The 18,716-nt window shown below is 32.2% G+C and overlaps 1 protein-coding gene across 1 annotated transcript in view; it reads left to right on the forward strand.

Annotated features, from left to right (window-relative positions):
• Positions 1-18,716, forward strand: part of glu (structural maintenance of chromosomes 4-like protein gluon) — a 36,413-nt gene that overhangs the window by 15,489 nt on the left and 2,208 nt on the right. The window contains exons 4-21 of the mRNA XM_068768105.1: positions 350-454; positions 661-848; positions 1,774-1,914; positions 2,928-3,096; positions 3,468-3,580; positions 4,166-4,378; positions 5,770-5,892; positions 7,122-7,239; positions 8,597-8,799; positions 9,130-9,314; positions 10,318-10,447; positions 11,037-11,178; positions 12,368-12,496; positions 13,425-13,582; positions 14,727-14,865; positions 15,222-15,401; positions 16,210-16,392; positions 17,494-17,623. Of these exons, the coding sequence (XP_068624206.1) occupies positions 350-454; positions 661-848; positions 1,774-1,914; positions 2,928-3,096; positions 3,468-3,580; positions 4,166-4,378; positions 5,770-5,892; positions 7,122-7,239; positions 8,597-8,799; positions 9,130-9,314; positions 10,318-10,447; positions 11,037-11,178; positions 12,368-12,496; positions 13,425-13,582; positions 14,727-14,865; positions 15,222-15,401; positions 16,210-16,392; positions 17,494-17,623 (2,749 nt within the window). The remainder of the gene's footprint in view (positions 1-349; positions 455-660; positions 849-1,773; positions 1,915-2,927; positions 3,097-3,467; positions 3,581-4,165; positions 4,379-5,769; positions 5,893-7,121; positions 7,240-8,596; positions 8,800-9,129; positions 9,315-10,317; positions 10,448-11,036; positions 11,179-12,367; positions 12,497-13,424; positions 13,583-14,726; positions 14,866-15,221; positions 15,402-16,209; positions 16,393-17,493; positions 17,624-18,716) is intronic.

Below are 18,716 nucleotides of genomic sequence, written 5' to 3' on the forward strand. Positions count from 1 at the left end.
GAATAGTAGATAAAGAGAAGTAACCGTCATAGTTCAGCGTATTAGCAAGTTCAAGTGACACTGGGCTGGCGATGAAAATATGGTCGATGGGGCCATGAAGTTCTGGAGTTTCTCGAACCAGGATGCGCAGCGTAGTCCATCCAATAAAAGGACAAACAATCCTGTTAGATCGTCAAAAGACGTTGGGCACTGGTCCAATCGGTGGTATTTCAAATGATGACAACAATACTCTTACTGACTTCAAGACTCATGGAAGTCTGTAAGAGATAGGTTACCATCGTATTTTGATTAAACAGCTTTTGAATTTGAATGGCTACATTCATTTATCACTAACATACAAATCTTACAGGGTGAAGTGGAACAGATAGCCATGATGAAACCCAAAGGCCAGACGGAACACGAGTCCGGTATGCTGGAGTATTTGGAAGACATCATTGGCACGTCCAGATATAAGGTAAGTTGTAATAATAATAACAAAGCCGTTTTAAAAGTTAAACTTCATGAATGATTCTCAGTAGGCGGTTAGCATATTAGCAACTAAGACATTGTAAATTATATTGTGGATATGATTGTAATAATGTTTAATTACGATTTTAATGAATGCGCTTTTCTAAAAGAATAGATCATTATATAGTTAATTTTCTTTCCGAAAAATTTTAGGAACCAATAGAAAAGCTTTCAATAAAAGTGGAAGAATACAGCGAGATGCGTAAAGAGAAACTGAACAGAGTGCGTTTGGTGGAACAGGAAAAATTGAAACTGGAGCAGCCAATGAGGGAAGCGGTGGAGCAAATGAATCTAACTAATATAGCACTACGCACTAGGAATATGTTATTGCAGAAATATATGTAAGTGTATATGTTAACCTCAAACCAGGCGTAAGGAAATCAGTGAATCTAAAATACACATTCTTTAGGACAGCCACAAGATATTGGCCTGTCGCAATTCAATAGAAAAGCTAAACAAATCTCTTTACATAAAGGTTGATTGGTTATAGGTGTCAAAGCTCTAAAAGGGCAAATGTATGTTATATATCATTTACTATCAAACTTTAATTATATTATATTAGATTAATATATAGAACACGCCATTCAAAAGTCATTGGTTTCAGAAATAACAAATAACTTAATGAAATTATAATATGAAAAAAATGTTTTCAAAATTCGAATTGAAATATAACACTATTAATTATTGTTTACTATCTGACACTGCAAACTGTATTGCAAGTAGTGATTGGCCTGACACATCCCAGTAGTAAAAAGAATAACGTAACACATTTTAGAATAATGTAATCAACTGTCCTTTATTTTGTTTTTAATTTGTCGTAATTGCTGTGAATATTCAAAATATTATCATAAATATATAGTGAAGCTACAGTAAGAATATCGATTTCATTAAACTGTTTTCTCGGAGATCCGCGGCACTAAGCCTTAAATTTCTCTGATGACTCTCAAATAGCTCTCAGTGGCAATAAACTTCACTGGACTATAGAAGACCTGCGCGCCGCGGCTCGTCCGCATGCTAAATAGGTTCGTTGCACACATAGACAAAACATAACGTAACACGCATACACACACACAACTTATACATTCAAATACACGTATACCATTCCGTTCAGAACAATTAAAAAATGTTTTTATGAATGTGTCGTTACTACAGATTTTTTTTAGTTCTGTATATAAGTTAAATACTGAATGTGTACTAAAAATAAATAATATTTTGAAACTAAATTGTTTACACTACTTTTGGCTATTAAATTAATTTTGATTTCAGACACGAAACGAATAAAATAATCGAAACGAAAAATAAAGAGATGGAAGAGCTTAAAGCAAACTTGGCAGCAATTGATACAAAGCTGGAGGAGCTGCAAACAGAATTGCAAGAGAAAAATAATGTACTCTCAGAAGGAATGCAGTAAGTATAATTTTTTATTGTATATATGTACCAAGACTACTATTATTTACTTAGGACAATAATCAGATAATTAGACGAGGTAATCACTCGAAGTAAGCACTTAGGTTAGTTAAATTTCTTAAATTTTACTGCTCGTTTACCCAATTCTTTATTTTAATATTGTAATATTGCTACGTCTAATATTGACTGCGGATACACGGTACAACCTCCCCATGGTACAATCCCCAACTACTGGACCATGTTTGAACCCAGTTATACCCTATATATTTACATACATATATACAGGAAACGCTCGAAGTTTGAAGCGAGATCGAATCAGAAATGAAAAGACCCGCAAAAAAAAAAAACCAAGGTCACCGACGTAGCTCGTAGAATAGGCTAATACAAAACATTTCTGTTAAAAAATCATAAGAAATCGAAGTGGAGTTATTTCTTAGTTACCTTGAAATGTCATGGAAAATTGTTATCAATTGTTTGAAACATGGGTCTCTTTGATCTATTATTTTTGGCTCCTATTGATTGTCGAATTATTTAACTATTTAAATTTATATTACCTACGTCAGCTCCTGGGAAATCGAAACAAATTACTGGTGTGAATAATTATTATTATTATTCCACCATAAAATTAGCAAAATTTAAATATCTATCATAATTAATTAACCGGCGTCTTAAGTAATATAAGGAGTGCTTTCATATACGTGTGCCATTATATCTAAATTCAATACACGTATTTTGTACCTTTGTTTAGTGATTTCAATAAAAATTATTTTTGTGAAATAAAAACATTCTTTTGCTTGTTTTTAATGCGTATTCAATTGCGGCTCGCAAAAAAATTTCAAATTCCCAAAATGGCTCACAGAGTCGCAAAAATCTTGGACATAGCTGGTATATAATTATCCTCTCGGAGAGACGTTTAAAGATAACATTTTTACTACAATTAAGTGTTATTTTAATGTTGTTATTAAATATTAAGTGTTTTGTTGCATAAAGAGGAAATAATAAATAATTTACAGACAATTTGCCGAAAAGAGAAAAAAAAGAGACGAAATCAAAGATAAATTGCAAGCGTGTAAAAAGAAAGTTGTGACTGTCCAAGCAAACATCACTCAAGCTACGAAGAAAAAGAAGAATCTAGAACAGTTGCTTGAAACGGAAAAAGGAAAACTTATTGAATATGAAGCGGTAAGAATATTTTCTTCATTTATTATAATTAAATTCGATTTTATATATTTCTTATTGGATAGTAACACTATCTCATTTTAAAAAATTATAATAATATATAAAATATATATAATAACTAGAAGCTAATTTATTTCGCTACTTCGTCTCTCCCAGCTTTAACGTCTTAACCCTGGTCACAAATGTTATCGTTACGACATTCTCTGAAGCGCGTTAAAAGAGCAATCTCCTACTAGCTCTACCTTAAATAAATTACGATCGTGATGAATTTCCAAAATGTTATAATACTATATATTTTCCCGAAGTATCTATATACCAATAAAATAAACTAAACACAACAGAACTTATACAATAAACAAAATTTACTAATTTAGATTCCAGAAAAAAATAACAGAGAAATTAAAGATTGTGAAAATCTACTTGTCAAACATGAAGAAAATAAGAAACTGGCTAAAGAAGAATTGGAGACCATAATGGCTGGAGTGAGGTGTGTATTAGAATGTGAACATGAAACACATCAACAATTATATTCGATGTCTTGAATCCATAATAGTTTTTAAATGTTGTAATAGTAAACATTTGTGATGATCACAATGGGGCTGACATGTCTAAACATGGATATAACCACAACATACAGTAAAATAAAATTTCTGGGGAAGCATGTACCATTTTAGACCTTGTTATTGCTTAAGATCAGGCGAAAAAAAGGTCATGTTTTGGTTATAAAGAATAAAGAAAATATTAAAAAAATACTCATAGTTCATTTTAAATCTTTACAGTAAAGTTCCGAAAGAGAATATATTAAATTTATATGATATCGAAATCCGGAAAACAAGTCATTAGTAAATAATACCAAAAGTAACCGAGACAGCCCAGTAGATAGGCAGAACTGATAGCCGCTGGGGCCTTAAAGTTCTGAAGTGGTGACCGCGTATCGCCAAGCGCAGTTGCCTCTAGTAGACGTCCAACACAAGGTAGACAACTTTTTTTAAGTTGTCTGAAGGCGCTGGATGCAAGCCGCTTACAACCGGTACTGTTGTAATTTTTTGCTAAATATAATTTTTTTATACAGGACGCAAACACAGGGTCTTCAAGAAACGAAAGACAAACTGCAGGCTAAGCTCTTCAAGCTCAAGAGTATCGTGGAGGAGAAAACACAGAATCACAAGCTGGCTTTAACTGAGTTGAAGGTATACCTGAGCACCGAAACAAAAGAAAATGAAAAATTGCAAAAGATGAAGGAGACTTATGAAAAAGCTCTTCAAGATTTACACGAGAAAAAAGAGTAAGTTTTCACTGTAAAAATAATTCATAATAATATTTTTATTATTATCATCATGTCAGCTGAATGAAGTCCAGCGCAAGGCGATTCAGATTTTCCTCGATTAGTTATCGAATGTGCTACGCTCGAAATTGTTCAAAATTAAAATTTTCGTAAAGAGTTCATTCACTGAATCAAACTCGGATAAAAACCGATCGGAAAACTCAATCAAAATGCTACAGTATCTGAATAAGAACGTCTTTGACCAGCGTCTGAAGTGTGGTCGTTTATGCTATGCCTCAGGAGGCGCAAGGTCACCCAGAGAGCATTAGACAGGGCTATGTTCACTGCGAGAATCAGAAATAAATGTTAACATGAACTTAATGATAATAATAGTTTAATCAACAACAAACTATAGTTTATTTACGATAAGAAAATGGTATCACATTGTTCTTAATCAATTCACAATATTTTTGTAGTGTTGTTGTCAAAAAGGTTCCCAGACTTTTGGGATCATGGTTGAACTTCTGCAGCCATATATCTGCCACATTCCTGCACCTTAACAAAAAAATTGAAGATGGTCTTACTATAGAAAATTGCTTTACTTACCATCCTCTTACCACATAAGCACACAATAAGCAATCTAGGAAAATATTTAATTAATTAAATTGACCGATTCTAAAGATCACCGATTTTTTTCAGTGTTAATGTTGTAAATGTTTTTACAGTTTCATCTAATGAAACAGCTTTAAAAACAAAACATTTATTACTAATTCTGTTATTAGTCAAATCAGTGATTGCATTAGATGATAAAAAAACTTGAAATATGTGTGAAAAAGTAAAAGTGAATGTAAACGGCATTTTAGTATAAAAAGTCTCAAAAATAGGTTTAAATGTGATAACAAATTTAAAATAAATAAGGAATTAATAATTTGGTATTGGTTATATAGACAACGAACAAAATAAGAATATGTAATAAATGAAACCAATATAAAAGTCTCTGCCAATTTGTAGCATTCAATTACAGGTAGCGAAAAAAAATGCAAACATAAATCGTATTTCGTCCTCTGCACAGCTAAACAAGCGTTGTGGAACGTATCTCAACACATTTATTGAATATGAAATATGAATATACAATAAATTTTCATATACTCCTTAATTCCACCTCAGACTTCAATCGAGTGCCCCGTGAACGCCAAGGGACATCTAATTGACTTTGGGAACTAATTCCATGTCAGTATTGACGACAACAAAATCTCAAAAATTTTATAACAATTTTATATTCCTTGGTGGTGGTTATAAGGTTAACGCGATCGCATATAATAAATGATCGCATATGCGATCATTTATTATATGCGATCGCGTAAAATATAACAAACATTTTGTTATATAACAAAATGTTTGTTATATTTCAGAATTTTCAACAATTTATCCAAGTCTGTACCAATGAGCGAGACGAAGATCAATGAATTACAAGCTAAAGTACAGGCACTAAAGAGGGAAGAAGCCACTATAGCAAACCAAGTGAGATCATTACGGTAAGAAAGATGTTACTATGAATATTAATAATTTTTTGTAAATTTAAATTATTTTGTTTAGAAATCTTAAAACCTAACCTAGTTACCAACACAGCAGAGGGCTTACTGAAGATTAATGTTAAAGTTTAGCAAAAGATAACCTGTATTTCTTGGACTTTAGCAAATAAGATGGAAGAATGTGTAAAATTTCGATGCCTTGTCGGAAAATAACAACTCGAGGGACATCGGTTGATGGTAGATTTAGTTTTAAATTAGGGTCCGAGGGTATGGGTTCTAACCAGAGTTCTAAGTTAGACTTAAGGGGATCACTCTCCATTAGAAAATGAGTCCCAAAATGAACTCTTAATAAATATATCGTAAAGTGTTAATAGTCATAATTTTTTTAAAAAAGAAGCCTGAATAGTAAAACTTGACTAACCTAACTTCTGTTGATGCTCACCGTAAATTACTATCTGCCTATTTACCTTTGCATTGAAAAAGATGCTGTTTTTTCAGTTCTAAATCTAAATTATACAAACATTAAGGCATAACAATAAAAGGAATGTATGTGAAAGGTCCGGATGTTGGCGCACAATTGTAAAGGTTTTTTATTATTGAATATACTCTATTTTCAAGCATATTTTTCGCTTATTGTAGTTTATGTACCCAATTCGGAGTTCACACATAGAAGAGCCAAAACATCATTTATAAACTTTTGATAATTTTGCTAAATGCTAATACATCAAAGATATGAGATATATAAAAATAATACAGCAACAATTTTATTTTAATTACCATGTTTAAAAATTATTACTCTTTATAAAGTTATTACTAAAAAAAAATTGTGACGAAGTTATGTGAATGAGTAATTAAAATAATATAATTATGATAATAATTACCTTGATTAATTAGACATAAATTATCATATGTATGTTATATATTATAATAAATAAATAAAAATACACGAGTTCGATGGTCGTTGAAATGAATAAATAAATAAATAAATAAAAAAATATATTATAATAAATATGTAGCATATTATATATTATTATAATAAGTATCATTCACTATTGTGAATGGAGGAGGAACTTCATTGTGGCTCAGTTGCTAGCACTAGATTTGAAATAAGGAGTGTGCAGACTGAAAAATAATATAGGGAAGACTTAATGTATGTCTAGTGTGATTGTCTATAATTAAGTTAAATTACTCATTGTTTTGCTTAACTCTAATAAGATAATGATCGATTTCAGGGCACAATTGGTGGAGTCAAGGCAAGCGATGAATGCGAACCGATCTCGCGGCAGAGTTCTCGATTCCTTAATGAGGGAGAAGAACAGCGGTAGATTGCCCGGAATATTCGGCAGACTTGTAAGTGTTACACATACAGACGTCGTCCGAACGACATACATTTCGTAAATCATTAAGTAACTCTTTATTTTACCTATAATAAAACCATAACCAATAGCTTTAATTATTGTATCAAACAAAAATTATTTGTGTCTTTTGTTATGATTTTTTTCAGGTATTTATATATAAGCTAGTAATTATGGCCAGGGCTCCGCCCACAACAGATATTATTTAATTTTCTACTTTGTAAAATTAACAATATCTAAATTTACATTATTGTTACGAACAGTGATGGCATCTTGAAACTTCTCATTGACTACTTTGTGTGAATAGGTTCACATATACTAGTATTAAACATGGCAAACTAAGTTTGACTTTATGTAAGACTCTTAGGCATCCAGTAAAAACTTTTGAGAAGTTTTGATGTATGCCATTTGCTGATTGGTCAATTCATAAAAGCAAACAAACTTTCTGGAATTTAATTTGTTCAATACAAAAGCGTTTGACTGTCAAATGTATTTCAAGATCGATACAAAGCGTTAAGAAGAGAACATTTTGGAGGCGAGGTTTAACTATCGATAAGTAGGAGGAATTCTAATAATATCTGTAAAAAGTAAATAAACTGTATAAGCATTCTCAAAGCCTCTTTACTCCTATATAGTACATTGCATAGTTTCCAGCTGCGAATCTAAGTTATTATGTTTTGCTATTGGCGTGCCTATATGAAGTAAATGAATATTATATTTAACTATACTGTATAACAAAACTTCAATTGACAGGTACCACAAACCTATAAGAAAAGAATTTAGGGTGTAAGGTAACAAAATGGCTCTCTGGGGAAGGGAAGCAGTCATATTAAGTAATACTTTTAATTATAGAAATCAACTGCATAGTTTTTTTTTAATAATATATGAATTCTAACAACAAACAAATTTTAAAGAAAAAATTTGGTAAACAAGTTCTTTTATCGTTATAAGAAAACACGGTGATTGGTTGTGAAATGGGCATATCGGGATAAAAGCTTTAAATGTGCAGAGGTACATAGCTCATTCGCTGTATAAGGGTTGGTATATATTGTCAAAAATTAACGTTATTAGAAATAATAAATAATGTAATGATAATGTAAGAAAAAGCGTTTTTACAATTCTAATTCTTTTTCTTTTTAGCGTGTAGACGCCTACTGTTAGGCAAAGCACAGCCTTCGCTTCCAGCGCCTTCCCGCGAACTTAACAATGTCATCATTACGACTTAATTTTTATTTTTTGGATTTATCATGTGTATTGACTTCTGCAGCGTCCGAAGCAAACGTTATTCTAACATCGATTATATTTAAAAAATATCATTTTACGTTTTATATGATAATTGTTATAATTCGCAGGGAGATTTGGGAGGTATAGATATGAAATACGACGTGGCCATATCGACGTGTTGTGGCGCGTTGGACAACATAGTAGTGGTCACAGTGGAGACGGGCCAAAGCTGTGTTGAATATCTGAAGAGAAACGACGTGGGACGAGCTACGTTCATAGCGTTAGACAAACAACAGAATCTCATTTCGCAGTACCAGAGAAAGATTACGTAGTAAGGAATTTAATTATTTTACTTATTTAATTTTTGGGTTTTGCACTAAAAAATTACACCAGAAATTATTACGAGTATCATTGAAAATATAGTACAGTACAATATGTATCTTAAGTATAAGGCAAGACCACAGGTATTCCATAAAAAAACTGCATAAATATAATCATATTTACCTTTTGCATACTTTGTAAAATGTACTGTGCTCCAACAGTGGGAATATTACCAGGTTATCATAATGTTAAAAAGATGAGTGTGGAAGATTTCAAACATTCTACAATATTTATTAATATTAAAACTACAATGTGAAATAATTTATTTTTATATTTCCAGTCCTGAAAATGCGCCTCGCTTGTTTGACTTGATAGAGGTTAAGGACGAGAGAGTGTTGCCAGCGTTTTACTTTGCACTCCGCGATACGCTGGTCGCGAACGACCTGGTGCAGGCCTCGCGTATAGCGTACGGCCACATAAGATACCGGGTGGTGACACTGAAAGGCGACGTCATCGAAATAGCCGGTAAGTTTTTTTCTTCATTATAACGCTGCTATGAATAAAGTATATGAGAAATTGAATGACATGTAACAGGCCAGTAAACAGCTAGCCTATAAATGAAAATTTAAATGATTTGTACTATTTGTAGTATATATTTAAAAAATGTTAATGCTATTTTTCAATCTAAATTTTTTATGAAAGATAGACCTGTTTTTCAATTTTGTTACCAAACAAATATTTATTATAGATAGTTTATTCAAACAATAAAAAAAAAACATTTTTTTGTTACAATTTATTACATCATTACTAGATAGCCAATAATCGTAAACATATTTGCCTAAAGTTGATTTTTTAAAAAATATGCAACTGCCTTTTACGCCTCACTATAATGCTACCGAAACCTGTACTGCGCCTTAGGAAAAGGTGGGATCAAGGAAATAAGACTTTGAGCATTGCCGTTGTGGTTGACAGCGGTCTAAAGAAATAGAGCGGCTAATACTCTTCTCTCATCCACGGCTCCCTCTTCTTGCCGCGCTTATACTTAAGGCGCAGTACGGCAGATTCGGTAGCATTATAATGTGAATTATTTAGTGATAAAGTAATTTTGATAGTATACTTAGATAATAACAAATAAATCGATGTTCGTCTTCAAAGGCTTTTACGATCTGGAATACTAAACGCGTGTCGGGAGACAACCCAATATTTAGCACCGTGTCAAAGCCTAAGTCTAAGAGCTTTGTTGCCTTCTTTACCCGCTATAGTTCGTTAGTAGTACACACACACATGTATATATATATATATACATACACATAAATAAATAAAATACACTATATATATATATATGTATGTATATATATATATATATATATATATATAGTGTGTATATCATATGAGGTAATTTCTTCCAAACAACCATAGTATGGAAACATTAAATAATACCTTTAATCTTAAGAACGTTTTCATACAAGGCATATTCAATTATAAATACTTTGCAAAAAAAAAACAATAATTAAAACTATTATTTCAGGCACAATGTCCGGCGGCGGTAAAACGATGATGCGAGGGCGTATGATGAGCTCTGTTCAGCAGGACACAAGCGAACAGGACCCTAGAGCTATACAAGAGAATGAAAATCAACTCGCGTCATTAGAAGCCAGGTAAACAGTTTTTTTTTATTGTCAACGACCACAAAGTACAAATAACAATTTTTTTTCATGAAAATAGAATATTTTTTAACGCTCTCATTTACTTTTAAACCTGCTGCCACCATGAAAATCTCTTAAGCTGATCTCCTCTCTTAAAATGGGGGCAGTACCGCTCCAGTTTAAACCCTTGGTTACCCTTTCATGTGACCATGGTGAATATATTTTTTATCGTTACAAGACCTATTGGACTTTCTATGTGAATGCCCTTTCTAATTTCTATGTAAATGTGTGACAATGGGGTGATATATAGGCTTTCGAAATACATACACTGTTCACAGTGTATGAGAGTATATTATTGCTAAATGCGTCGCTCCTTTTATATTTAATTATGTCAAAAAACGAGTGCATTAATATTTTAATAACTAAACAAAAGTTTAGTTTATTTAAATTATTTTGTGGTAAACTGTACCTATTCCTCTTTTTTCACGGTTTTTTTTTAATTTTTAATTTAAAATATTTAATGTTATACTTAACCTTGGTGCAGCGATGATATAGTGCTACTGAAAGGAAAATGAAAAAAACTCTCCTTTTCTGTCCACAGATTGTCAGAAATCCGTAACGAAGAAGTGAATCTAGAAGACACGCTTGAATCACTACAAAGGTGTACGAGGGAGGATAAAACTATGCTAAATCAAGTTAAACGTGAAATAAACAGTTTAAAGGATCAAGTGTCTATATTAAAAGTAGGTACTTAAAGTTGAAGGGTTGCTTTGTTAAGGAAAGCACTTTAGAATCGAAAATATTTGGAAGCGAATAAATAAAGTTAGATGCGTTGCTTTACGGCAAAATAAACCTTGTGCACGGGTAGTTTTCAAAATATAAATTAAATGGAGTATCATTATTTTTATATATTTAAAAACCATTAATGAAGGACTCGCGATGCTTTTTAATTACTATAGATCTAACTATGCAAATGCAAAAGTAATTTTTTCAACCATAAGTCATCCACTGCTAGACAGACCTCCACTATTAATTTACGAAGTGGCCTGCATCAAGTATCTTGCAACATCAATAAGGCCTTCTTGTCATCTTGTGAGCCGATGTTGTACGACGTACCATCTACTCTACTACTACTGTCTACTCTATTCCGGAACCTAATCGAATAAACCAAAAATAGAAAAAAAAACCAAATCGATCCTTTATTGCACTATAAAATTATATTAGTCATATTTATAGTGTTCTCTTTTACGGTATTTATAACTAATAATTTTGTTTTGTTGTTTGAGATTCCCTGAGAGATTTTTTTAAGAGAATTTGGTGTTCTTGTTGATAATTCGCAATAAATTTTTAATAACATTATTTATGCGCTATAATTTAACATCGTATATAAAAATAGTGACAGACACATAAATATAAGAAATTGAAATAAACTCATTAGGCGTTACGCGTTATTTTAATGTCTATTACAAAAAGATAAGTCCTTCGTGGGTCTGAATGTATGCATATATAATAAAATTTCACAAGATATCTTAAATTTTAAGTTTTAATTTTAAAATTAAAAGTATATTAATAAATAATTCTTATTATATATAGCATGCATTCAAGAGGTTTTTAGTAGATCGAAGTAGTAGTAGTTTAGTTTGTTGGTTCATTTACTTGGTTGATATTATAATGTACACATCAAAACTATGAAATATTATTTTTATTTACTTAATATTTCATTTATTAATTTGAATTAAGTGAGGAAATTCAGTCATTGTAGCGATTTTTGGGCGAGGCCTGTGTTTTGCAGTCGGCGTTTATTGGTTGATGAGGAGAAGCAGAACAGGAAATAAATGAGACGATAGATAGATTAGCATTACTCGCTTCCATTTTTATATCTTTGTAATAACTAGAAGAAAAATATTGCAATAATGTAATTATGTCTTACAGAATCAAATTAAAGAGCAAGAGAGAATTGCAGCAGCTAGTAAAGTAAACCCTGAACAGAAGCAAAGACTTGAAGCAGCTTTGGCGGTTGCAGAGGAAAAAATGGAAAAAGCAAAATTTGATGCTGGAGAAGTGAGATATAGTTTTTTAAATAATAATTCGTAGATTGCCATCTTGCTGAACAAATGTGAGCCGTTATATACTGTATAGATTTTATTTCAAGCTTCCACTAGAATTTATTTATGACATATTTAAGTGAAACCTGCACTTGATTCTGTTGGTTTTATGAAATTATATAAATACTATCGACATTCATTAATTATAGTTGCCGGCATTAACAAAAAATTTTCTCTAGAGATATTCTAACTTCTTGCCCTTCTGAGCTCAAGACACAGAAAAAGATAAAATTTATTATTCATATTTGGAAGTTTTTTCTATTTTTTACTGTTTATCTATTTTATTTTTGACTCTACTCTGCATCACGTAGTGTTATAGCTGTGAGAAGAAGCAGGAAAGAAACTTCGCAATAATACATCTTTTAATAAAGATTAATAATATCGATTTATACACGTACTTTGTCAGATATAGCCTGATTTCATTCAGACAAAATATACAAGTGACATCATTCTCAATTTGTTTTTATTACGCGTTTTGATTTTATAAATGGTAGTCTAATAACGTTTTGCGGAATTCTATTATCTGATTGATTGAAGAACTGAAATTTTGGCATAGATATGTTTTTACGGTGCATTGTACATACACTATGGACATCTCCTATTTTTAAATAATAAAAAATATGGCACGTAAACGAAGTTTAGGCTAGGCGCTTACCGCACTTACTGCGCCTTAAGCCCTTGCCTCCCTTAATTTGTAAATGCCAATTAAGCAATAGTGTAGACAAACACTTAAAAAAGGCAATATAAGTGCTGTTGTCAATTTAGTGTAATTTTTGCATTAGTAATTTAGGCGATTTGAGATCTATTCATACAAAGTTGTAAACTCAAAAAGAGAAACAGCGTAAGGACAGAAATTATTATTTTTTAATTTATTTGGTTTTCAGGTGGAAAAAGAAGTACACGGTGTAGATGCGCAGATATCGTCGGTGGCGGGTGGAAAAGTGAAAGACTTACAGATTATAGTGGATGACTTAACAAATAAAATAAATAAAATCTCAGGAGAGATAACTAAACTGAATGTCGCTATTAGCACAAGCGTAAGGTAAGAGACTCCATTATAATATTTAAATATTTATCGTCGTTTCAGCCTATAGACACCTACGGCGACGGCCTAGGCCTCAAAACATCTATGGGGGGATATACTACAATAGCCACGTTTGGCAGCGGGTTGGCGATGGCAGTGTGTATGCAAAGGATGTTGCTGTCCATCCTCTAAAAATTTGTTTGTGAGCAGTGGCAATCCTATGTTATTAATGGACAAAGTTGAAATTATATTGGATCGTTTCCTGGAAATCGAATCCGCGACCCTTAGGTTTTGGTCCTGTACATATATTTATATATATATATATATATGATTATTGAATAAATTTTATTCTCTATATCAAATATCCTTGGTTTATTTTGCGGCATTCTATCAAATAGTATTCCATTGCTGCCATTGATTAAATTGGTCATAAATGTCACGATGAAGTCTCAATTAAAAGAATCCGAATGAAAAACCGATTAATCTCAACTATCAGTTTAAAATACCCCTTTACATTATGTTCGTCTTCAGCAGACTTAAATTTGTTATAATACACCTAGGTGAAGAAATGAGGGATTAAAATATTAATTCAGTATATGCACTGCACTTAGGCAGTGTATACTAATTTGATGAACTCTTTTTAGTATATTTTGATTTGTGAAATTTTTTCTTTGCTACCAGTGCTATTCTTTGTGTCATATATGTATACTTATTACATTACTTTCCATACAATCAGGTGTTGTAATATGTTGCGCCTACAATAGTCACATTATACATACATCACACTACTTATATTTTCACACAATATCTTATATATGCAAACTTTGGATTGGAACCTATGAGGGAAACATAAACGTGGTAATCCCAAACAAAGCATACTTCAATAAGGTACAGCTTCAAGTTGCAACACATCACAGTATAGATTTTTTTATATACTTGCTCCCCTGATGTAGGTAGTCACTGTTATTACACATACTGTTACTAAATAATTTATTTTTCTACTGTACAGAGGACAGACAGTTATTACATGTAACCACAGTATAGTTTATTTGTAAAACAACCGAATATAAACAATTACTTTATGTTATCGTCCTAGTGTTTTGTTTTTCAATTCAACAGTGAGAGACTACAATAAATAAATATATATTTGTTTTTGTAACAGGAATGCTAAGAAATCTACAGACAAAATTAAGCAAATGGATGCAGAACTAATAGATACAAATAAGAACTTGGAGAACTTTAACAATGTCAAGAAAGAATTGGCTTTGGAAAATATACAATTACAGAAAGATTTTAACGAGGTAAGGTAGAAACATCTCTATTATGATAGAATAAAGTCTTGCTTTGAAAGATATAAAGTTAAAATGAGTGTATAATGCCCCCTTATAAGGCGCTATTTATACATCGTATTTTATATTATACGATTCCAAGTCTTCACATGATCTTGACATAAGTCACGGTCCATCTAGTGGAGGGCATACCCACTATGTGGACCGTGACTTATGTCATCTCCCGGCTCGTGGCCGCTCCTCGAGAATTTTTGGGCCGTCATTGGGTGGGTTATATTAAAACATGATCAGTTATTTCTATGTGAACTTAGATAACTTATTTATCCTTGCATAATGTGTTATTATAAAAATACATGTATTTTATTTAGATGGAAGAACAAATTAACGAGGGTTCAGGAGAATACGATGGGCTTAAACAAGAGATAGCAAGACTGCAGACTAAAGAGAATAAAGTGAAGAGTGAACGCTTGGAAGCAAGCAATGTTGTTGCCAATATGGAGAAGTCAATTCAAGATTGTACAAGTAAAACTCCTATGTGGGAGAAAGAGGTTAATATAGATATGATATATCCGACTAAAATATTATTATACAGGTTGATTGAAAATAACTAATAAAAACTTTAAAGGAGTGAATGCTCATTTGCTGTCATTTATTATATGGTACACCTTATCCGAAAATCAATAGTGTCAAAGAAATCAAAGATATAAACAATTTCAATACATAACATGCTTTTTAAACCAAGTAATGCTAAACAATTGAATAAAACCCTTCTTTTGTTATTCTGTGCCATTAAAACCAAGTAATCTCAGTTTCTTTACTTTTAAGTGGTTTTAAATAAGCTATTGATATTTTTGAATAATACAAAGACGATTAAACTAAAAAAGTAAATATTTTGTATTTTTTTCTCTATTTAATGGCTTTTTTTTTAAATGAACTATAATGTATTAATCTATTTATATTGTGTTATTTTCACAATGGTGTAACATGCATTTATTGAAGACAAATGAACTCAACATCCACTCCTTTAAAATTTATACTACTTGTTTCCAACCTTCCTCAGCTTGGCGTATGGCCTTGTATGCTTAACAGGAGTGTCCAATTTGATTAAAACCAGAATCAAATCGAGCTTCTTATATTGTCACCTTCCAACTTAAAGCTACGTGGGTTTGAAACACGACCTTATATATTGCCAACATATATTGGGCTTATTTTAAAAGTAAAATTATTAGTGTTATTAAAAGATGAAATATGATAATATTTATTAACATGTTATATGGGTTCCAAAAAACCTTAGAAGGCAATTTTTATTAGATCATGAATGATTTTAACTAACGTCACAATATCATATGGTTTCAGTTATCGACACTAAAATTAGAAGATCCTGGATTGGACGGCGTTCCGGGTATTGAAAGACCTGCTCCACTAGATCGTCACACGGCGGAACAGTTGGAGGAGTGTTCAGTCGAGGAGTTGAGAAATAGGCTGACTGCTCAGAAAGCAAAACTTGGCGATGCGAAACCTAACGTACAAGCGATACAGGTTGGTGATAATTTAAAATTAGTCAATGAGTAGACATCACTGACGACTTACGTAGGTGGTATAATGTGGCCTTAAAATTATCCTACTAATGCAGCGTGGAAGTAAAAAGAAATATGTTGTCGATGTTCTCTCTTGACAGGCCTAACGCCTTCAGCAAATTATAAAGAGATTTCGCTGCTATTCCTCAAACTCCTACCTCTACCTCAAACAAAATTACTGTGAATTTATTTCAATAGTCCGATTGGAACCGGTGTACCGCACGTTAGGAAAGCTTGTATACCTAACGCGCGATACAATGGTGTGGTTATTACGTTAATTAGGTTGTACTCTAGCAAGTAGTAGAAACATGACAATTTTGGCACATGACATCTCAGGTAAATAGAAATCTATTTTTTTCTTTTTTTGTCAATTCACGGGAAGTTGACAAAAAGAAGCGTTGCTTCCATTTGCTTTCTCTTCGCCACTCGAAAAATTTAGCTGAGACAAGCAGCAAATCGACCACAACAATACACTCAAACTTTTAAAATTTATGATACAGGGTAACCGGTTAAATACGACATTGTCTATGTATGTAAAAAGTATTTATTTTGTATCTTCTTTTTAGCTGATAGACGCCCATTGTAAGGCATATAGGCCTCCCCAAAAGGTCAACACGAAGATCGATCTTGTGCTGCAAGCATCCGATCACTTCGCACGATCTTAACTATGTCGTCGGTCGGCTTAGAGAGGCTCCAGGCTCCTGGGCTACCGTCTCATATATTCCCCACTTTCCGGCTCCAATGGCCATCTGTTGCATGAACAATGTTCCTCGCCCACTGCCACTACAGAAGAACAACTCTTTAAACTACATAGGGGATTTCGGTTCTCCTATGGTTCTCATTTCCGACTCTCTCGGTTACCTTAAGCTTTCTTAAAAGACACATCGTAAGTGATCACGTCTCGATTCTGTAACTCATCGGCGGCAACACACAGGTCAAACACCTTCTCCAGGCATTGCGGTATTTTGGACGAAAAGATGTGAAAATTTAAAAATGTAATTGTATATTTGTAAAAAACCATGAAATAATGATACAATGTTGTGTAACGCTCTTTATGCTCCAGGACTACCGAACAAAAGAGGAGTTGTATTTAAGAAGAGCCGCCGAATTGGACGAAATAACAAACAGGAGAAACGAGATGCGAGCGCTGTATGATCAGTTGAGAAAGAAACGTACTACGGACTTCTTATGTGGTATGATATTTAAATTAAAAATTTACTGTCTACACAAGTGCTTCAGGTTCTATTGGTACAAAACTGGACAGAGGCCTCTGCCAAACTAAAAATTTACTCCACATATTTTTAGTCTGTTAAAAATGGACGAAGTGACGTATAATTTGGTTTAACAAATATTGTTTTTTTTTCTTACATAATCCGGCTACTGTGTGTTATGAATATTTGTCACTCATTTACTGTGCCAGTGTTACTGTTATATGAATGAGAAAAAATATAAAACAGGTTTGTTGTGACAGTAATCGGGGAAATAATGTTTAAACACTTTTTTGAATGCAATAATTTTAACAATGTCACATAAATGTTTTTGATTAATATTCTGTTAGCCCCTACCGGTCCCATCAATTCCTTTCTGCTTGACATTGTGTGATGGGACACCCATATATGTTATTTATCTCCTACTGTCTATATACTAAACGAACTAAACTTAATGTTTTGTCTACTATAATATAGTATATAGTAAGGAGTATTAATATATTTTTAACTATGTTATGCTATATAATTCTTTTAAGATATTATGTGTTATGTGAAATTATATATTATGTGATATGTGTTATGCTTCTAATTAAAAATCTGAAATAAAGATAGTTTTTATACCTCAAACATAAATTGATAAAAAAACTTGATTTCTTTCCTGGGGGATTACCTAATAACTTACTCAAATTTTGACGGCGTTTGTATGTTTATTTTTGAATCTACAGACAGACACATATTTATTTTTAACATTGCACAAGCAGTAAGAGATTACTGGCTCGGAATTATGATCAGCTGAAAACAGGCGTAAAGAAAGTCAATTGCTCTTATTAAATGAAATTTATCACTGATGTGTATCATTTCTTTTCAATGTAGTTTCATAGATAAAACTAATTTATTGTAATATTTTGTATGCTTGCAATAATTACATTAAATTCATTAAATAGAGGTGTCCATAGTAAGTGTATTTACTAGGCACTATGACTATGACTGGCAATTAAAAATTATTGACAGCTCTCTTTAATTCGTTTGTATTAAGCAAAATCAGATTTTTGATAAAATTCTGCAAAACATTGTTGCA

The sequence above is a fragment of the Battus philenor genome, unplaced genomic scaffold, assembly GCF_028537555.1.
Source record: "Battus philenor isolate CCGP_79_NKW_IND1 unplaced genomic scaffold, ilBatPhil1.0.hap1 SCAF_24, whole genome shotgun sequence".
Lineage (NCBI taxonomy): Eukaryota > Metazoa > Arthropoda > Insecta > Lepidoptera > Papilionidae > Battus > Battus philenor.